The 20,000-nt window shown below is 44.1% G+C and overlaps 1 protein-coding gene across 3 annotated transcripts; it reads left to right on the top strand.

Moving 5' to 3' along the window:
* Positions 1–2,723: 2,723 nt before the first annotated feature.
* On the top strand, positions 2,724–18,022 carry pdcd6ip (programmed cell death 6 interacting protein). 3 transcript variants are annotated; one of them, XM_030788786.1, is made up of 18 exons: positions 2,724–2,929; positions 5,858–5,912; positions 6,009–6,078; positions 7,510–7,637; positions 8,047–8,200; positions 8,800–8,900; positions 9,615–9,746; positions 10,292–10,514; positions 11,013–11,136; positions 12,015–12,192; positions 12,768–12,879; positions 13,342–13,511; positions 14,092–14,340; positions 14,995–15,129; positions 15,379–15,473; positions 15,922–16,063; positions 16,228–16,364; positions 17,135–18,022. In XM_030788786.1, exons 1-18 carry the CDS (start codon positions 2,724–2,726, stop codon positions 17,304–17,306), a joined length of 2,583 nt encoding a protein of 860 aa, XP_030644646.1. In that variant the 3' UTR covers positions 17,307–18,022. The 3 variants fall into 3 exon arrangements, with proteins under 3 accessions (XP_030644646.1, XP_030644644.1, XP_030644645.1); XM_030788784.1 differs by having other exon boundaries at positions 16,162–16,364; XM_030788785.1 differs by having other exon boundaries at positions 9,630–9,746; positions 16,162–16,364; positions 17,135–17,306.
* Positions 18,023–20,000: the final 1,978 nt, after the last annotated feature.

Genomic DNA, 20,000 nt, shown 5'->3' with positions numbered 1-20,000 from the left:
ATGGATTGGACACACATGCTTTTAGCTGAAAATGGGACGTGTTGTTTTTGTTTTGGATACACGAACCTTTGGAAGTAGCTGAAAATGGGACGTGTTGTTTTTATTTTGGATACACGAACCTTTGGTGGAATTTCGTTGTCATTGTCGTTTTGAAGCACCCTTCTCCACACCACGACAGAGGGAGAGGGAGAGCGAGGAGGAGACGCAGTAACCTCACTGCACACCTCCCGTCACTTCAGATGCTCTAGCACAAATTTACACTGTCTTCGCTGTCTCCACGACAACTCATCTTGACGCCTCCTCCCCTCAGCGGCCTCGGAGACAGCCTCTCCTCTGCAGAACGACATCTGTACTGGAAATAAAAGTCATTTTCATACATTTGTCTCTGTGTGATGTTCTTGAGAAAAGTCCTAGATAAGAATTCACATTTAAAAACAGAAAAGAGAAAGTAAAACGTGGAGCCAGAGCCAAACGAATGCAGCCTTTTTAAACAAAAAAAATTTAAATAAATACAAACGTCAGAAGCTATCCTAAGGTGAATGATAAATATGTGTAAGATGATCTGTCAGGCGCTTCCTTGGCTGACTTGTAAAGCTTGACAAACTTGACACACACACAAACACTGAAATATGTAAGCAGTCACTCATCCCCTAACCACCTATAAGCACCTGCATCAGACTGAAAGGTGTTTGTAAGACAGTAGATAGTTTGGTAGACGTGAGGCCGCATTGAAGGCTTATGTCTTTTTACAGAAAAGTGGGCGGAGCTTTTCCAGACAAACCACATGAATCATACTCCACAATCCAGTGGGAAACTAAAGGAAACTGATATGACAGGGGAAGTGAGCGTTGCTCTGGGGGAACACACACTTGTCACTTGTCTTTGACAAAGCAAGATTCTTCATCTGGTCGTCATAGGATGACTGGCCAAGTTGAAACTGTCTAACAGGAGAGGCGGTTATCAGTATTTGTGTGAGGCAGGACTTTTGTGAAGATGATTGCTGGATGAGTGCAGTAGGTAATCTTACTTCAGTAAGTACTCTTTGGGAGATTTAAGGCTACTGGACTTCCTGAGTTGTTGACTCATCTTTATCATGAAGTCTGTTGTCCCCCTAAAGGCTTCAGACAGTAAAGGACCAGTAAGGACCTAAACAACACCTCCTTTCCAGTGTGGGCGCTTGTTCAACAGGATACATGACAGCAGTGAATCTACATAACACAAAAAAAGGAAATATGTAAGTTATGTGTAAAGACTGGTTCTCTCGCTCGTCTTACGATATTCCTCCTTTTCACACATCCCGGCAAACCAAATAGGCACTCCTGATCTCCACCAATGATGAGGCCAATAATCAATGACAAGTCTAAATGCGGTTAGTAAATAGTTAACCATGAGGAGTCCTGCTGACTTTACCACCCTGAGCCGGCCAGAGGAGAATGGGCTCCCCCTGCTGAGTCTTGGTTCCTTCCAAGGTTTTTCCTCATCTCAGTCTAATGGAGTTTTTCCTCACCACTGCTGCCGTAGACTTGCCCACTGGGAGGGGGGGGGGTCAGGTCCGGCATCCTATAAAGCTGCTTCGTGACAATGTCCATTGCAAAAGATACAATACAAATAAAACTGAATTGAATAGAATTCAATTGAATTGTTGGCTAAACATCCCACCCGCAATTTGTTCTAACCAGTAGCAATAGCGCACCTATCTGACAGGTGTCTTACCGATGACAATGCAGCATATCTGTCCTTCAAAGACCGTCAGGAATGACTGTGTCCACATATTTAAGCTACTGACACAGTGTGGTACTTTTAAACTGCTGCCAAGGCATTGTTATTTGATAGCTATATATAGACCAAGGAGAATTCAAAGCAGAGTTGATTTTGTTTTCTACTATATTCGCAGTTACCTTTCAGGAAGTTATAAATTGTTCAAAGTGGCGAGAAAGATGTGATGGTTTTACAGCTCAAAGTTAGAAATTATTGAGGAAAAAAGAATTATGGCACGTCAGTGGAAATTCTTTTTCACTGAACGGTTAATGTGGTGTCGTCATCTACAATCTCCAACTGCGGATCAATTCTCTACAAGTCAAAGCATGGAAATCGGATGAGTTTCCCCTCCTGATCCTAATCAGCACATGGTAATCATTAGCCAAGTCAAACATTGTTCAAAGGAGGAATTCTTTCTCCTTTGGTCTACTTTTTTAAAAAGAGTCTAACTGCGGCTTTTGTTATAGGTCATATATAAATTTTATATATGACCTATTTATATATATTTTTTGCAACATATAGCAGTTACATAACATAAGCAGTTAAGAGCTGATCATATCCGTACTATTGATGATGGTGTTGCCATTGGTTAACATGTTATGTAATATGCTAATTCATCTTTTGAGGGGTGTAGGTTTGTGCAAACAATTAGACGCACTCCAAAATGCTCGAGCGTATCTGTTTAGCAGCACTGAGATGGTTGGTCGTGTTCTGTCAGCATGTGAAAACAAGATGGATAAATAGAATTTTTTAAAGTACGATAATCGCTTGAGTTTGCCGTGTTATTGGGCATTTCGATTGCGCAGAATCTGCGCATACACGTGCTAAAGAATACATCCGTAACCTCGTTTAGGTGGCTACGTCACTTGACGTTCCTCACAGAATCCAGGAAGCACACCGTCGTTGTTTTTGTCTATCTGGTGTTTCACATTCTCCTTAAAATCGTGTTGTTGGAGCGGGCCGAAATGGCGACATTCATTTCTGTTCCGTTGAAAAAGTCTTCGGAAGTAGATTTAGTGAAACCCCTGTCGAAATTTGTCACTGCAACCTACCCAGTGGGCGAAGACCAGGTGGAATACCTCCGTGCTGTGGAAGAGTTGAATAAGCTGCGCAAAAGTGCTTTGGGAAGGCCGCTGGACAAACACGAGAGCTCGTTGGAGATCCTTTTGCGGTAAATGAAATCCCATACTGAGTACATCAAAATATAATTAGTGGTGGTACTGTCTTATACCGTTGACGGCCTTGTGAACTAGCATTAACGTGTTGCTCGCTGGTTTTGTTGTGTTTCCTAGCTAGTTTCAGTCGCCAGCTTTCGCTCGCTAATTGACTTGAGGTTGAGTTGGCAAGTGATGTCATGTCAGTTAAGTTAGTTTTAGCTTTAAAGTGCCGAATTCAATAACCCGGGTAATTTACCGGGTAATTGTGAAATAACCTGACCGTCAATTTATCGTGTTTTTAAAGTAATCACGTTACTAGAGTTGAAAGGTTACTTTTAACTTCACCATTTGCTCGAGTTGTCAGTAGGGTAGTTTAATTTAGCCCTCCGTCGTCTGCCTTTACAAGGGTGGGGTAATCATATGCTTACGTTAACAGAGTTTGTAAAACAGTGTTCAGTTTTGTTTGTTTTGTGTTTATTTGTAAGGAAACGCGTTGCTTTATCTTTTGTAAAAGAGTTAGCTTCGTTAGTGTCACCTGCCGGCGCCCTCCCGACAAGCAAAGTCTCGGCGTCTTTTGCACTGTCATAGTGTAATCTCGCCAACACTGCAGTAACTGAGCCAGTGGTTCGGGACATTTCTGTCAATGCAGACAAGATATTGTATTCACATAGTCCAGGAATATTCACAGTCCGACAAACAGAGCTAAGACATTAGTATAAATAATAGGGATTTTCTCTTAGAACTTGTGTGTTGAAATAACTGTGCTTTTGGGATGACAGCACAACAGTTTACAAGGAGTCATTCATGCAGAAAACAATTAAAACAAAACAATTTCCTTCTCTGATTTATGTTATGTAATATCATATTAGAGCATTCTGAGATTGTCATTGTCATTTCAAACGTACACAATACGTGTAAACATGCACATTACTTTTACAGCGGCAGTATAAGAATACTGAAATGATCATATTTCATTCGGTGTTTTGAACACCCGAATATGTGCCCCTTGTGTCGCATGTAACAAGCTCTGTGAGCCTATTATCGGTTTGGTGAACACGGTTTGCATATGAGGTCTTATTTTCCTGCTAAATCACTGACAACTTCCTGGTTGAACAAGACTTCACCCGCTTCTGGCCACAGTGAAGGAAGTTCAGCTGAAACATAGAACATAAGATCGGGCGCTAATAGAAATTGCAAAGGAGAGACACGGTTAACCAGCATCAAATAAGCCATTTGACTTCTTTATCTTTGATATGAATGACCTTGTCATAAAATAAAAGGTGACGCTCGTTCCAGGTGACGCTTGAAAGCATGACGTCACCGCTCGGCTCGTGTGAAATCTATAGGGAACAGGGTTGTGCCTCAGGTTTGTGAGTGTCGCTTGAGCTAAATGGAGTGGGAAACGCGTTGCGAAATCTAACCAGAGGTAGACATGTTGAACTGAAGATTACCTCTTGACAAGCAACGGAACGTTTTGCATTTGCGATAATAGAGGAAAGGGTTTAGTCATTTGTTAAACAAAACTTACTTTCCGTCTCCCTGCCCACTCACTTTCTCCATCGGATTGATTTTAGTCCCAAAGACAATTTAAAGATGTAAATGTTAAAATCGAAATGTACTTCTCAGAGTAAGATTTTACAACTAGATGCGTTTTTGGAGATGTGCTTTCAAAAGTATGAGTGAAATGTAGTTTCAAAAGCTTTTTATTGATGTAACTAAAATCAGAAATACTGTCACGAAGTCACAACACAGATTTTTTTTTAGAACATGATAAGATAACTCTCTTTTTTGAACCATTTATGTTCTTTTCCCCGAAGCAACTCCATGACTGATGTCGGAAACAGCTGTAGTTTTGGAAACAGCTGTTTCAACTGCAAAATACAATTCAGACAGTTAGCACTGTTCTGAATGAATAGGAAAGATGTGAATGTTGGGTCTCCGTGTGGTTTTGGAAATAGCTGTCTCTTTCCGCTGTACATGACTAAACTGAATCCAAACAGTTTGCGTTGTTCTGAATTAAAAGAAAAGATGTGAATAATAATAATAATAATAATAATAATAATAATAATAACAATAGCAACAATAATAATGATGATGATAATAATAATAATAACAGCACAAGTTTATTTGGAGTCTAATATCACTATTTATAGTCTGAGAGGGATTTACATGTCCACAACAAAGTTAAATCAAAATGATATTATCCATAAGTTAGAGAAAATAGATAAGTCTTTAATTTAGTTTTAAAGGCATGAAGAAAGTTTGCCTAGCTTTGAATATTAATATCGCTTAAATTATTATCTCACATCTCAGTATTAGCACAGCTGTACGCGGAAAAAGCGGTCTGTCAGGGCCTTTGGAATCTCCCCTGTGTTATGTGATCGGAGAGTGAATGGGCCGGGCACTGCTATGGGAACAGGCCTGTTTTGTTCTTGGCCCTCACCCCTCTGTTCTGTTCCGTTCCGTTCCGTGGACTGAATGAAAAGCTTTCGGTTGCCGTGGTGACTGACTGTTGAGCTTGGACGGTGTGTGTGGGCTAGGACACACCTTTCTGTGGTATTCCCCCAAATGACTCTCAGTGTTGACAGTCTATTTTTGGTAACTGTCGTAATAAAGATGACCCAGCCGGAGCCATAAATACGGGAATGACATATCTGATTTAACACAGATAATTACTGACCTGTGACAGGCGGCTGAAGTGGTGCGGGTGAGAAGTTTGTGTGTGTGTGTGTGTGTGTGTTGGGGGGCCAGGCAGAAGGGGGAGTGTCTTAAACACTGACTCATCATCATGTGAATTTAAACATGTTTATGACCTCATCATGACCAACCCCCCTCTTCCCTGATTGGTCACATGTAGAGCCCCGTCACTTTTCTCTAACTTCCCCATGTGACAATGACCAAAACAATACAATCTCTGTCTCTCTCTCTCTCTCTCTCTGCAGGTACTATGACCAGCTGTGTGCTGTTGAGCCTAAGTTCCCTTTTGCAGAGAACCAGGTGACGTACAAACACATCATAGTGAATCTCACTGATCCTCAGTCTCATTGTAATGACATTTGTGTTCATGTTTTGTGTGTGTGTGTCTGTTTGTAGCTCCCTCTAACCTTCACATGGAAAGATGCATTTGATAAAGGATCTCTGTTTGGAGGCTCAGTCAAACTGGGTAAGTCAGAGACACTGGGCTATGGCAGACATCACACACATTAACAAACACCCTGATTCTCTCTCACTCACACACACACACACACACACACACCCACACACCACAGTCCAGCAGTCCCCTGAGAACCCAATGAACTCATTGTTCAGCAGTCAGGCATGGTATTTCCTGTGTGTCTCTCTGTGTGTGTGTCTCTCTGTGTGTGTGTCTCTCTGTGTGTGTGTGTCTCTCTGTGTGTGTGTGTCTCTGTGTGTGTGTGTCTCTGTGCGTGTGTGTCTCTCTGTGTGTGTGTGTCTCTCTGTGCGTGTGTGTCTCTCTGTGTGTGTGTCTCTCTCTGTGTGTGTGTCTCTCTGTGTGTGTGTCTCTCTGTGCGTGTGTGTCTCTCTGTGTGTGTGTCTCTCTGTGTGTGTGTCTCTCTGTGTGTGTGTGTCTCTCTGTGTGTGTGTCTCTCTGTGCGTGTGTCTCTCTCTGCGTGTGTCTCTCTCTGTGTGTGTGTCTCTCTGTGTGTGTGTCTCTCTGTGTGTGTGTCTCTCTGTGTGTGTGTCTCTCTGTGTGTGTGTGTCTCTCTGTGTGTGTGTCTCTCTGTGTGTGTGTCTCTCTCTGTGTGTGTGTCTCTCTCTGTGTGTGTGTCTCTCTCTGTGTGTGTGTCTCTCTGTGTGTGTGTCTCTCTGTGTGTGTGTCTCTCTGTGTGTGTGTCTCTCTGTGTGTGTGTGTCTCTCTGTGTGTGTGTCTCTCTGTGCGTGTGTGTCTCTCTGTGCGTGTGTGTCTCTCTGTGCGTGTGTGTCTCTCTGTGTGTGTGTCTCTCTGTGTGTGTGTCTCTCTCTGTGTGTGTCTCTCTCTGTGTGTGTGTCTCTCTGTGTGTGTGTCTCTCTGTGTGTGTGTCTCTCTGTGTGTGTGTGTCTCTCTGTGCGTGTGTGTCTCTCTGTGTGTGTGTCTCTCTGTGTGTGTGTCTCTCTGTGTGTGTGTCTCTCTGTGTGTGTGTGTCTCTCTGTGTGTGTGTCTCTCTGTGTGTGTGTCTCTCTGTGTGTGTGTCTCTCTCTGTGTGTGTGTCTCTCTGTGTGTGTGTGTCTCTCTGTGTGTGTGTCTCTCTGTGTGTGTGTCTCTCTGTGTGTGTGTCTCTCTGTGCGTGTGTGTCTCTCTGTGCGTGTGTGTCTCTCTGTGCGTGTGTGTCTCTATGTGTGTGTGTGTCTCTATGTGTGTGTGTGTCTCTATGTGTGTGTGTGTCTCTATGTGTGTGTGTGTGTGTGTTCACTTGGCTGTCGTGACTCATGAGGGAAACAGGACAGACACCAGACATACTAGTGTTAATCACTGCTCTGTATGTGGGAATGTGCTGTGTCATCTGCTCTTCAGGGTGTTGAGTACTGTTTTGGCATGTGAGGGCTCTGTTATGTGTGTGTGTAACGTGTGTGTGTGTGTATGTGTGTGTTTCAGCCTTGGCGAGCCTGGGCTATGAGAAGATGTGTGTGTTGTTTAACGTGGGGGCTCTGGCCAGTCAGATTGCCTCTGAACAGAACCTGGACAATGATGAAGGACTCAAGGCAGCCGCCAAGTTTTACCAGGTCAGAGTTTACGTAATCACCCTTCTCTCTCAAATCTGACCACAGCAATGAACTGTAAACCACAGTTTTCAGGTTAGAGTTTACATAATCGCTGCTCTCTCCCATATCCAAGCAAAAACAATAAACCACAGTTCGGAAAATTGGCTGAAGCTGTGACCTATCTGGTCTAAATAAAACAAAAATCGTAAAATTCAGAGAAGAGAAGGCAACCAAGAAGTCAGTTCATTTATCTTAAACTGTCTCATTTTAAATAAAATCTCTCTCTCTCTCTCTCTCTCTCTCTCTCTCTCTCTCTCTCTCTCTCTCTCTCTCTCTTTCTTTCTCTCTCTTTCTTTCTTTCTTTCTTTCTTTCTCTTTCTTTCGCTCTCTCTCTCTCTCTCTACTTGGTTCTGTTCCCTTCCCTGTGTAGTTGGCTAGTGGAGCATTTGCTCATATAAAGGACAATGTGTTGTCTGCACTGAATCGTGAACCCACCATGGACATATCTCCAGAGACAGTGGGCACGCTCAGTCAAATTATGCTCAGTCAAGCGCAGGAAGTCTTCGTTCTCAAAGCCACTGCAGGTAATCCCAACATCGCTGCCATGGCCTTCTTTGTGTGTGTGTGTGTGTGTGTGTGTGTGTGTGTGTGCTTTTGATCATGTGAGTGTGTGTTTGCATGTCCATCTGTATGTGTGTCTCATGACCTCCCCTACGTTTTAGTTGAAGTGTATTCAGTGACCTAGATTCTCCTCCTTTTGTGCACCTACACATGTCCACCACTAGAGGGCACACACACATTCTTTGCCAATGGGCTTCTGTTATACTTAGAGCTAATACAGTTCTAGCTTATCATTTCTAACCCAGGTGTTTAAACTGAGTAACACTTTCACGTTTTCTGTTGACTTAATCACCAAGAGAACAGTAGAAGAAAAGTAAACAAAAAATAGGAGGAAATGGGGAATATGTGTTAATATTCTCATAACAAATGCTACTTGGTGTTTTGACATGTTCTTTTTAGATGTGAATGGATGTTATTTGCTCTAATTAGCATACATTCATGACTTTAATATTTGTCTTCTGTTTGTCACAATTTGTGGACATATTTGTTTTGTAACAGGTGAACATGTTGGTTTTATTTATTTTTTTTATTGGTTTATAATTGTTTGGTCTTTCACTCTCAGATAAAATGAAGGATGCCATTATCGCTAAACTGGCCAATCAGGCTGCGGATTACTATGGGGACGCCTTCAAGCAGTGCCAGTACAAAGAGAACTTACCCAAGGTACGCCCACCTGTCAATCATCGCATCAGGCAGGTGTTCTTTAACACACACCAAACACACACCAAACACAAACACACACACACACACACACACATACAGCACACACACACATAAACACACAAAACAAACACACGCACACACACACAACACAATCCGCACACATACACAACACAATCCACACACACACACACACACACACACACACACAGGCAGGCTGGCATACAGACCCCCGCATGAAGAGCGTGTGTGAGTCTTTTCAGTGAGGTGGATCTGTCATGACCCGTGGTTGACTGTCTCAAACACATGGACACGCAAACACCATTTTCTCCCCACTCTGAGCCAGTCTACATGTTGCATGAATGTTGTGCGAAGGTTTGTTTGAGGTTTGCTGAGGTTGGTATGCCCATTTGAGCGTGTGAAGTGTTCTGATGGTTGCCTGCCGGTTTGAATGTTGTGTGAAGGTTTGTTTGAGGTTTGCTGAAGGTTGGTATGCCCATTTGAGCGTGTGAAGTGTTCTGAAGGTTGCCTGCCGGTTTGAATGTTGTGTGAAGGTTTGTTTGAGGTTTGCTGAAGGTTGCGTGCTGATTTGGTATTCTGTTTTCTCTTCCTGCACCCTGTGCTGTGTGTCTGTGCTCGTTTGTGATTGCTGTGGTGTTTGTTCGTGGTTGCCTTGGTGTTTGTTTGTGGTTGCCGTGGTTGCCTCTCCCTGGTCAGTATTTTTATTTCCAGGAAGTGCTTCCTGTCCTGGCGGCAAAACACTGCATGATGCAAGCCAATGCGGAGATGCACCAGGCTGCCCTGGCCAATCAGAAGAAGCGTTTTGGAGAGGAGATTGCCCGCCTCCAGGTAGGTGCACCTTTGTCATTCTTTAAGAGTGTCACTATGTGGCTGTCTCTGTGTCCCAAAAAGTTTTTTTTCCAGAAACAATAATGTGTATTTCATTGAGAAGTGGAGGTTGTGTCAGAACTTAAGCCTTGATACACACTGCTTCCGTCAAAATTTTTAACATGTGGTCACCCATATTTAACAAAACTAATTGCCCAGTCAGAATTAAGATGGAGGACTACCACCATAGCTTTAAAGAGGAGGAACAAAAGGTTAGCAGAGTGTCTCAGTGTCTGTGCGTGTGCGTGTCTGTGCGTGTCTGTGCATGTGCGTGTCTGTGTGCGTGTCTGTGTGTGTCTGTGTGTGTGTCTGTGCGTGTCTGTGCATGTGTGTGTCTGTGTGTGTGTGTGTGTGCGTCTGTGTGTGTGTGCGTCTGTGTGTGTGTCTCTGTGTGTGTCTGTGTGTGTGCGTGTGTGTGTCTGTGTGTGTGTGTGTGTGTGCGTGTGTGTGTGTGTCTGTGTGCGTGTGTGCGTGTGCGTGTCTGTGTGTGTGTGTGTGTGTTCCAGCATGCTACAGAGCTGGTGAAGACAGTGGCGTCGCGATATGACGAGTACGTTAACGTGAAGGACCTGTCCGATAAAATCAGCCGCGCTCTCGCCGCCGCTAAGAAAGACAACGACTTCATCTACCACGACCGCGTGCCCGAGGTCAAAGACCTGGAACACATCGGCAAAGCCTCCCTGGTCAAGGCCACGCCCATCCAGAATCCACTCAGCCAGAAATTCACAGGTGACTTGTCAGGCTCTTTACCTGGTCCCCGCTGGGCCAAAAAGCAGTTCAACTGAGACGCAAATTTGAAAGTTCAGAATCCTAAAGTCCTTTAAGAAAAGATATTGTCACGGCCATAGTGTGTAGATTAGAATCACGCTGTGCCAGTCGGTTTGTTGTCTGTTTGTTTTTCTTTCTCTTGTGTATGGTTTTGATCAGTTAGCCTAACTATTAGAATACAATTCCTAGCAAACTTTTAGAATAGTTTGATTGTTTTTTTTCATATGATGAAGTATCTATACATATGTCATGGCCTCTGCTCAGAGTTGGGCTTTATTGAGTTATGCGTGTAAATTAATTGCAACTCACTGAAACTGTGATAGTCATGTGTTTCATAGATGATGAAAACCCCCCTATTTCAGACATTTAACCTGCATTAGACCAATCAGTGCTGAATTCTGACTCCTCTGCCTGCGTGTGTGTGTGCGTGCACGTGCGTGTGTGTGTTTGTGTGTGTAGACCTCTTTGAGAAGATGGTGCCCATGGAGGTGCAGAAGTCTGTGAGTATGGCCAATCAGAGGAAGGCTGACATGGTAAACAGACTGGTGGGCAGTCTGAAGGAGGCTACCAATCTGTGCAATGGGTAAGACTGTGTGTGTGTGTGCGTGTTCTGTGTGTGTGTGTGTGTGTGTGTGTGTGCGTGCTCTGTGTGTGTGTGTGCGTGCGTGCGTGCTCTGTGTCTGTGTGCGTGCGTGCTCTGTGTGTGTGTGTGTGTGCACGCGTGCTCTGTGTGTGTGTGTGTGCGTGCGTGCTCTGTGTCTGTGTGCGTGCGTGCTCTGTGTGTGTGTGTGCACGCGTGCTCTGTGTGTGTGTGTGTGCGTGCGTGCTCTGTGTCTGTGTGCGTGCGTGCTCTGTGTGTGTGTGTGTGTGTGTGCACACGTGCTCTGTGTGTGTGTATGTGCGCGTGTGCTCTGTGTCTGTGTGTGTGTGTGTGCGTGCGTGCTCTGTGTCTGTGTGCGTGCGTGCTCTGTGTCTGTGTGTGTGTTTGTGCATGCTGTATGTGCGCCCGTGCTGTGTGTGTGTGCGTGTGCAAGCTGTGTGTTATGGTTATGTCTTATATTATATAACAATAGGTCCCACAGTTTAATGAGTCTTGTGTTTCTGTGCAGTTGTTGCTCTGATCGCCACTGTCATGTTTTGTAATACTTCAATGAAACACAAATTTGGTGCTAATTTGAGTGGCAATTTTATTAGGCTTCAGTCTGAATTTGATTGGGTACTGATTTTTGTAGGATCCAGTCTGAACTTGATTGGGTGTTGGTTTTGGTAGGGTCCAGTCTGAATTTGGTTGGGTGTTGGTTTTGGTAGGGTAAAGTCTGAATTTGATTGGGTATTGATTTCCATAGGATCCAGTGTGAATTTGATTGGATGCTGATTTTTGTAGGGTCCCAGTGTGAATTTGATTGGATGTTGGTTTTGGTAGGGTCCAGTCTGAATTTGATTGGGTGTTGGCTTCCGTAGGGTGCTGGCTTCGCTGAACTTGCCCGCGGCATTGGAGGACCTGTCGGGAGACTCTGTACCCCAGTCCATCCTGGAGAAATCTCGTGCAGTGGTACAGCAGGGAGGACTACAGAGCATCGAACAGCTCATTAAAGACCTCCCCGAACTCCTGCAGAGAAACCGTGAGATTTTGGATGAGGTATGTGCACACACACACACACACACACACACACACAGCTCATCGAAGATCTTCCCAAACTACTGCAGAGAAGCTGTGAGGTTCTTGATCAGGTTTACACACATACACACACACACACACACAAATATCTCATCACAGACCTACCCAAACCACTGCAGTAAAGCCACAAGATGCTGGACTGTGTACACACACACACACACACACACACAGCTCATCAAAGCCCTACCCAAACTACAAGATTCTGGATTTGGTTTACACGCACACACAGGCACACACACGCACACACACACTCACACACACACAGACGCGCACACACACATATACACAGTTACATATAAACAGGGCTGTTTGATACACTGCAGAGAATAAGCCAAATTCTGTTTAATATGGAGGTGTGTGAGGTGAACTGATACACAAACATACATGTATACAGCACCAAGAGAAAACGTTTAGTGTGACTCAGTATGTACAGCTGCGTGTGTGTGTGTTATAAATGTGTGTGGTGGTGTGGTGTGTGTGTGTGTGGACTGTGTGTGTGTGTGTTATAAACGTGTGTGGTGATGTTGTGTTCCCAGTCTCTGAAGATGCTGGATGATGAGGAGAACACAGACAGTGAACTCAGAGCCAAATTCAACCAACGCTGGAACAGAACTCCATCAGGAGATCTGTACAAATCTCTCAGAGCAGGTACACACACACACACACTCTGTCGAATCTTCTTGCCCAGCGAGAAGAAAATCGGACCCACCCTTCAGGGCCTTAACCACACAGAGATTGAGTTTAATATCAGTGTTTTACTGTGCCCTTATATATGTGAGTGAGAAGACACTGTACACAATTAGCCTTTGATCTCTGAACAGTGAAAACATTTGCATTGGGCTTTGGTTTTTTTAAATCAGTTACGTTTTTGAACTCATTCTTGTTTGTATTGATTTGCCTTGAAAACCCCTGCTATGATGTTTTCATTGTCTTTATTTTGAGACGTGCTGTGTTAGTCAGTAAAGAATGGATTTCCTCTCTCTCCAGCCCCAAGAAACTATGAGGAATTTTTCAGACACATTTTAGATATATCCACATTTTACATTTTATTTCTTCTCTTCTCACACACACACTCTGTCTGTCTGTCTGTCTGTCTGCCTGTGTGCACAGAGGGGAGTAATTTCCGGAACGTTCTGGATAAGGCGGTGCAGGCAGACCAGGTGGTCCGGGAACGCTATAACGCTCACTGTGACATGATCGCTCTGCTCTGTAAATCAGAGAACGAGCTCAACAGTGCAATTCCTTCGGCTAACCCAGCCAAAACCCTGCAGGGCTCTGAGGTAATATACCATACTTATACCATACACACACACACACACACACACACACATATATATATATATATATATATATAAAACATGAGCATTATGAGCATTATTACTGGACATTTTGATTGGCAGGTTTATAATTTATTGTTGTTTTATGAATTTTACCAGGCAAACACTGGTAATTACCGGCTAGCGGAAACCCTGGCACACACACACACACACACACACACACACACACACACACACATACATACATACATACATACATACATACATACACAAACACATACATAAACGCACACACACACACACACTACTGTTTGACTGAGAGAGCAGGCAATCTGCTGTTTTACTGAGGTCATCCAGATGATGTGATGATGTCTCTTTCACAGTTTGTTTGTAGATGCTCTTGTCTGCTTGGCCTTTTTGTTTCTGTCCACACTGAAACACAACACCAGGATGTGCTTCAGCTATTGTATATTCAATGCTTCCTCATCTGCCCCCCCCCCCCCCCCTCTCTCTCTCTCTCTCTCTCTCTCTCTCTCTCGTGTGTGTTTGTGTGTATTTTGTGTGTGTGTGTGTGTGTGTGTAGGTGGTGAATGTGCTGAAAGGCCTGCTGTCCCAGCTGGATGGGGTGAAGCGTGAGCGGGAGGTTCTGGAAGGTGAGATAAAGGCTGTGACCTTTGACATGACGACTAAGTTCCTGCAGGCCCTGGCCCAGGACGGCGCAATAAACGAGGAGGCCCTGTCCGTCACCGAACTGGATAATCACTACGGCAACTACACGCAGCGCGTACAACAGAGTCTTCGCTCACAGGAGGACCTGCTGGCAAAAATACAGGTACGCACACCGTCACAGGGCTACACTAATACAGGTACACACACCGTCACAGAACCACACTAATACAGGTACACACACCGTCACAGGGCTACACTAATACAGGTACACACACCGTCACAGAACCACACTAATACAGGTACACACACTGTCCCACAACCACACTAATACAGGTACACACACCGTCACAGGGCTACACTAATACAGGTACACACACCGTCACAGAACCACACCAATACAGGTACACACACCGTCACAGAACCACACTAATACAGGTACACACACCGTCACAGGGCTACACTAATACAGGTACACACACCGTCACAGGGCTACACTAATACAGGTACACACACCGTCACAGAACCACACTAATACAGGCCGGCTTGGTTACTCTGCCCTTTTTTGCTTTGACTAATGATTTTAATTTGTCTCATGGCCTAGAGATCAATGCATTTTTGCCTTATCTGTTTCAAAGGTTGATAGCAATAGAGCATTTGCCATGACCTGCTTTGGCCTGCATATCTGTAAGGTTGTTTTAGAGATGACACCAAAAGTCTGAATTCAGTTTGCATTTAGAATTAGATCTTTTTTGACTTACACACATCATCAGATCAGTGTGCATGACTGTGATGTTGTCTCTATGTCTGTCTGTATCAGACATCTCATCAGGAGTTTGCTGCGCTGAAGCAGTCAAACACGGAGGCCAATGAGCGTGAGGAGGTGCTAAAGAAACTGGCCTCCGCCCATGACAGCTATGTGGAGATCAGCTCCAACCTCAAGGAAGGCACCAAGGTAACACACGCGCACACACACACAATCACACACATGCACTCACACACACTCACACATGTACGTACGTACATACACACACACACACACACACACTCTCACTCACTCACACAGTCTCACACACACTCACACTCTCACATCTCACACTCTTTCTGACAGTTTTATGTGTTGCCTTGTGATTCTTCACACCAGATATAACCAGACCTGCTTTTTGACATCCTTTTTTTTTACTCTCTGTTGTTCTCTCCACAGTTTTACAACGATCTGACAGAGATTCTGCTCAAGTTCCAGAATAAATGCAGCGACATCGTTTTCGCTCGCAAGACCGAGAGAGACGAACTGCTGAAGTATGTGGTCCACTCTGTTTGTTTGCACGTAACTTCTCTCCAAGTCAGTTCCACAGCGCAGGCCTGCATTAGAGTGGCTGTTACATTAGTGAAATGAGCGTGGCTGGATTACAGTGCACTCTGTAGGTTTAATGCGGTTTTAAGTTTACAAGGCTGTTTAGTTACACAACTACAGCCCTCTTGTCTTTTCACTGACTTTGTTAATGTGAAGATTTCATTTGCAGCGAGAAAGAGTTTTAGCAGCGTTTTCTTAGAATTTCAAGGCGTTTGTCTAATTTATGACAGTAGCCATGGCAACCATGCCCATTTAAACAATCGCTAATTAACAAGGCGTTAAGAACAAGCTTATTTTTAGACATTTATTTAGTTGACATGGCAGTACTGCAGTACTCTGTTTCAGGGTAATGTTACTGATGGCTATCACAGTGGTTTCTTGTTAAATTGACAGGGAGCTACAACAGAGCATTGCTCGTGAACCCAGTGCTCCCTCCTTCAGTGTCCCCGCCTACCAGTCCAACCCGGCCGCGCCCACCGCAGCTGGGACCACGCCCGCTGCACCTGGCCCCACCCCCGCTCCTAGGACCGTATTCGTACGTATCCGAACTCAGATGTTCTCCCATCCATTAAAATCCGTGATTTAAATCCACTGCTGTGTCAGATTAATTATTTGATCATTGGTCTGTTTTAGACACAGCAGACCCAAGCCAAATCTCAGCCCCCAGCCAGACCACCCCCTCCTAACTTCACTCCACAGGCAGCCAGCACAAGCACTCCTGCCACCCCGGCTCCGCCTCCCACCAACCCCAACCAGCCACCTGCAGCTTCAGCCACGCCCACTGGACCCTCTCAGGCCCAGGGACCACCCTACCCCACCTACCAGGGCTACCCAGGGTAAATGCGCATGCCCACACACACACACACACACACGCACGCACAGACCAGAATTGTTAAAAATGGCATACCTAGTAGTGTAAATGTCGTAGTGTAAACCTGAGGGTAAAGGTAACAGTGTGACAGTGTGAGGGTACATTTAACAGTGTGAATGTAATGGTAAATTTAACAGTGTGAATGTAATGGTAAATGTAACAGTGTAAGGGTAGAGGTAAAAGTGTGACAGTGTTAGGGTCGATGTAACAGTGTGACTGTAATGGTAAGTGTAACAGTGTTAGGGTGAAGGTAACAGTGTGACAGTGTTAGGGTAAATGTGAAAGTGTTAGGGTAAATGTGACAGTGTTAGGGTAAAGGTAACAGTGTGACAGTGTTAGGGTAAAGGTAACAGTGTGACAGTGTTAGGGTAAAGGTAACAGTGTGACAGTGTTAGGGTTAATGTAACAGTGTAACAGTGTGAGGGTAAAGGTAACAGTGTGACAGTGTTAGGGTTAATGTAACAGTGTAACAGTGTGAGGGTAAAGGTAACAGTGTGACAGTGTGAGGGTTAATGTAACAGTGTGAATGTAATGGTAAGTGTAACAGTGTGAGGGTAAAGGTAACAGTGTAACAGTGTAAAGGTAACAGTGTAACAGTGTGAGGGTAAAGGTAACAGTGTGAGGGTAAATGTAACAGTGTGACAGTGTGAGGGTTAATGTAAAATTGTGGATGTAATGGTAAGTGTAACAGTATGAAGGTGAAGATAACAGTCTTTCTCTTGTCTTCTCCTGCAGGTTCTACCAGATGCCGATGGCATATAACCCATATGCATACGGGCAGTATAACATGCCCTACGTGCCCTACCCAGGCCAGGGACAGGCCGGCTACCCAGGAGCCCCCCCAGCACAGCAACCATACCCCTACCCTCAACAACCACCCCAGCAACAGTACTACCCCCAACAGTAGACCCCTCATACCCTAGACTACTGCCCCAGACGCACCCTTACCGAAACACAGTAGTACAGTTCTTTTGCCCCAAACAACTGCCCCAGAAATGCCCTACTTACCCCTTAACAACAGCACTCCACCTTGTCCCGCTCACCTTCTAACACCCCTACTCCTATCACTCCCACTCTCTCTCCCTTTCTCTCTCTCGCTCTGTCTTCTTTAACACGTCACCGTCTGTCTGCGGAGTATAGAACACTAGAGGGACCACAGGGCTCTGTCCTGATTGGCTAATTAGAGCAACTTGTAATGGTTAGGGTTCCATTTGGATGAGGCTCCGCCTTCTTTGACTTCTCTCTCTCTCTCTCTCTCTCTCTCTCTCTGTCTGTCTGTCTGTCTCTGTTTATGCCCAAAGTGAAGCTGCCATCTATCAGGGCGGCTGCTATATCTTATTTTTGTAATGAATACTGACATATATCCTATGTCATATAACCTAATGCAGGAGCTGTAGATGTTTTCTTACCTAGAAGATGATAATCAATGGGAGAAAGAGGGGTTTTTTTTTCTTTTTCATTTACTGTAATGCTCTTTCACTTCACCTGTTCATCACTGAGAAATGGAGCAGTAAATGGACTGATATATCAGAGGTTGCATCTGTCACTTAAAATCCTTATTTGACCTTCTTTTTGTGTTTTCTTTTTTGCTCTCATATGATTAAAAATCTGTGTGATTAAAAAAAATGGTGACTGATTGAGAGGTGGGATTACTGTCTCTTCATAAATAAATAAAAAACAAACAAACAAAAAAAAAAACCTTCCACAAAACCATGTCATGCGTGGCTGGGATCTGTGCATGAGGCCTTTTGTAATACACTTGACCAGTAGAGGGCAGTCATGTTGCACACTCCCGTCAGGAATCATAGGTTTGTATGTCAGGCAAATCCGAATGTGAACACTGAGAGGTAGTGAGAAATTTTCTTTATGAGCATAAAGGTTTAATGTGTAATCACTTTAGTCATTTGTCAGGGTCTTCTTTCCTTATAACTATTAAAACCCAACACTTCACCACTGCCATTTCATATTCCTGTTATTTGACACCTCAGTCGTGCGCTTTGAGGCAAGGTTTAGATTTATGGTAGGTGTGAAAATGGTTGCAATGCTCGGGAAAGTGCTGTGGCTGTTTAAAAGGACAGTGTTCCTTTAGAGAGGTGTCCGTTTTAGGTGACTCGGAAGAGCTGATAAGCATTATGGTCTGCAGGTGACCAAGACATTCGTGTGTGTGTGTGTGTGTGTGTGTATGTGTGTTTGAGCGAGATACTGAGAGGAGCAGGTGGCTTCACAGAATGTTGTCATGGCGACCTCGCTCCATGTGTAAGACATCTTTCCCTGTCTTTTATTTTTGTCTGTTTTGTCTGGCCTGCATGCATGGCAAAATAATTGCATGACATTTTGGAACTGAGTCATAGGCAATAAAGAGATATATAATCATCTGATGACACGACTCCATGGCATGTATTATTAGTGCTGTTATGAGTATATACATATATGTATATATACAAAAAAGTATGATGAACACACTGAAAAAATGTGCTTCAGAATTTTCGAGTTCCAGCTGACAAATAAAATGGGTCTTTGTTCAAACGCCCCTCTAAGCTTATAAACCAAGTTCATTATGTGATTACTTGTGTGAAGAGAAACTTAAGAAGTTGGGTTTTTTTTCTTTGTTTAATCAAAGAGTGAGGAAAAAGTGTGAAGGCTAAAAGGTTGTCCACTTCTAAGGAGGATGTTTCCATAGGAACCATTAAATTGATTGATAGGTCAGTTCCATTATGCAAAGTTAATAGTTATACACACACACACAAGCGCGCGCACACACACACATAGAGGCACTAACATTAAAAGCCGCCTTTGCTGTGTGTATGTGTGTGTGCACTTTCTCTTGAGATAATTATCCCGCTGCTATTTTTATTCCTGCATAATGAGGCAATGTCTTTTTTTCTTTTCTTTTTTTTTTTTTTTCATTTTTAGATTGTGCCATAGTGACTGTCTCCATGGATACGGCGATTAAGGACAGTAGCTGGTTTGGCAGAGTGTCTGTATGTGTAGATGTGTGTAGGTGTGTTTAATCCTTTTTATTTGTCTTAATTGTAACATTCCACAGAGTTATGTATTTATGTTCTCTGATAAACGTATTCGGTGTAGAAATACGTATACATATATCCTATAAATATACTTTCCCTAAAACACACACACACACACACCTCACTTTAAATACATTGGATTCTAACATGGTTACAACAGTCAGTCTGTGACAGAGGGAGAGAGAGAGAGAAAGAGGGAGAGAGAGAGAGGGCTTAACATCATCTTCTGATCAAATCACATTTCCTGTCACTGCTCAATTACCTGGGACGCACTGGGGTGAGAGGTTCAGACAACAACCGCAGAGACGACCAATCAATTACCGGCAAAGGAATGAGAGAGCAGGTGTGAGATTAATCCTCTCGCTCGCTCTCTCTCTCTCTGTCTCCTCCTCTCCCTCCTCCCTCTCTGTCTCTGTCTCTGTCTCCCTCCTCCCTCTCTGTCTCTCTCTCTCTCTCTCTCTCTCTCTCTCTCTCTCTCTCTAGCAGGGTTTTGAGTGTTTACGGTAAGAGGTGCAGTTGAAACACTGTGGCCCAACGCTGACAAGTTTACTGGTGAGAGACAGGTGTGTGTGTGA

This window comes from Chanos chanos, chromosome 12, assembly GCF_902362185.1.
Source record: "Chanos chanos chromosome 12, fChaCha1.1, whole genome shotgun sequence".
NCBI lineage: Eukaryota > Metazoa > Chordata > Actinopteri > Gonorynchiformes > Chanidae > Chanos > Chanos chanos.
Note: the sequence above shows the minus strand (reverse complement) of the source record. Positions and strands in the feature narration are given on the sequence as shown.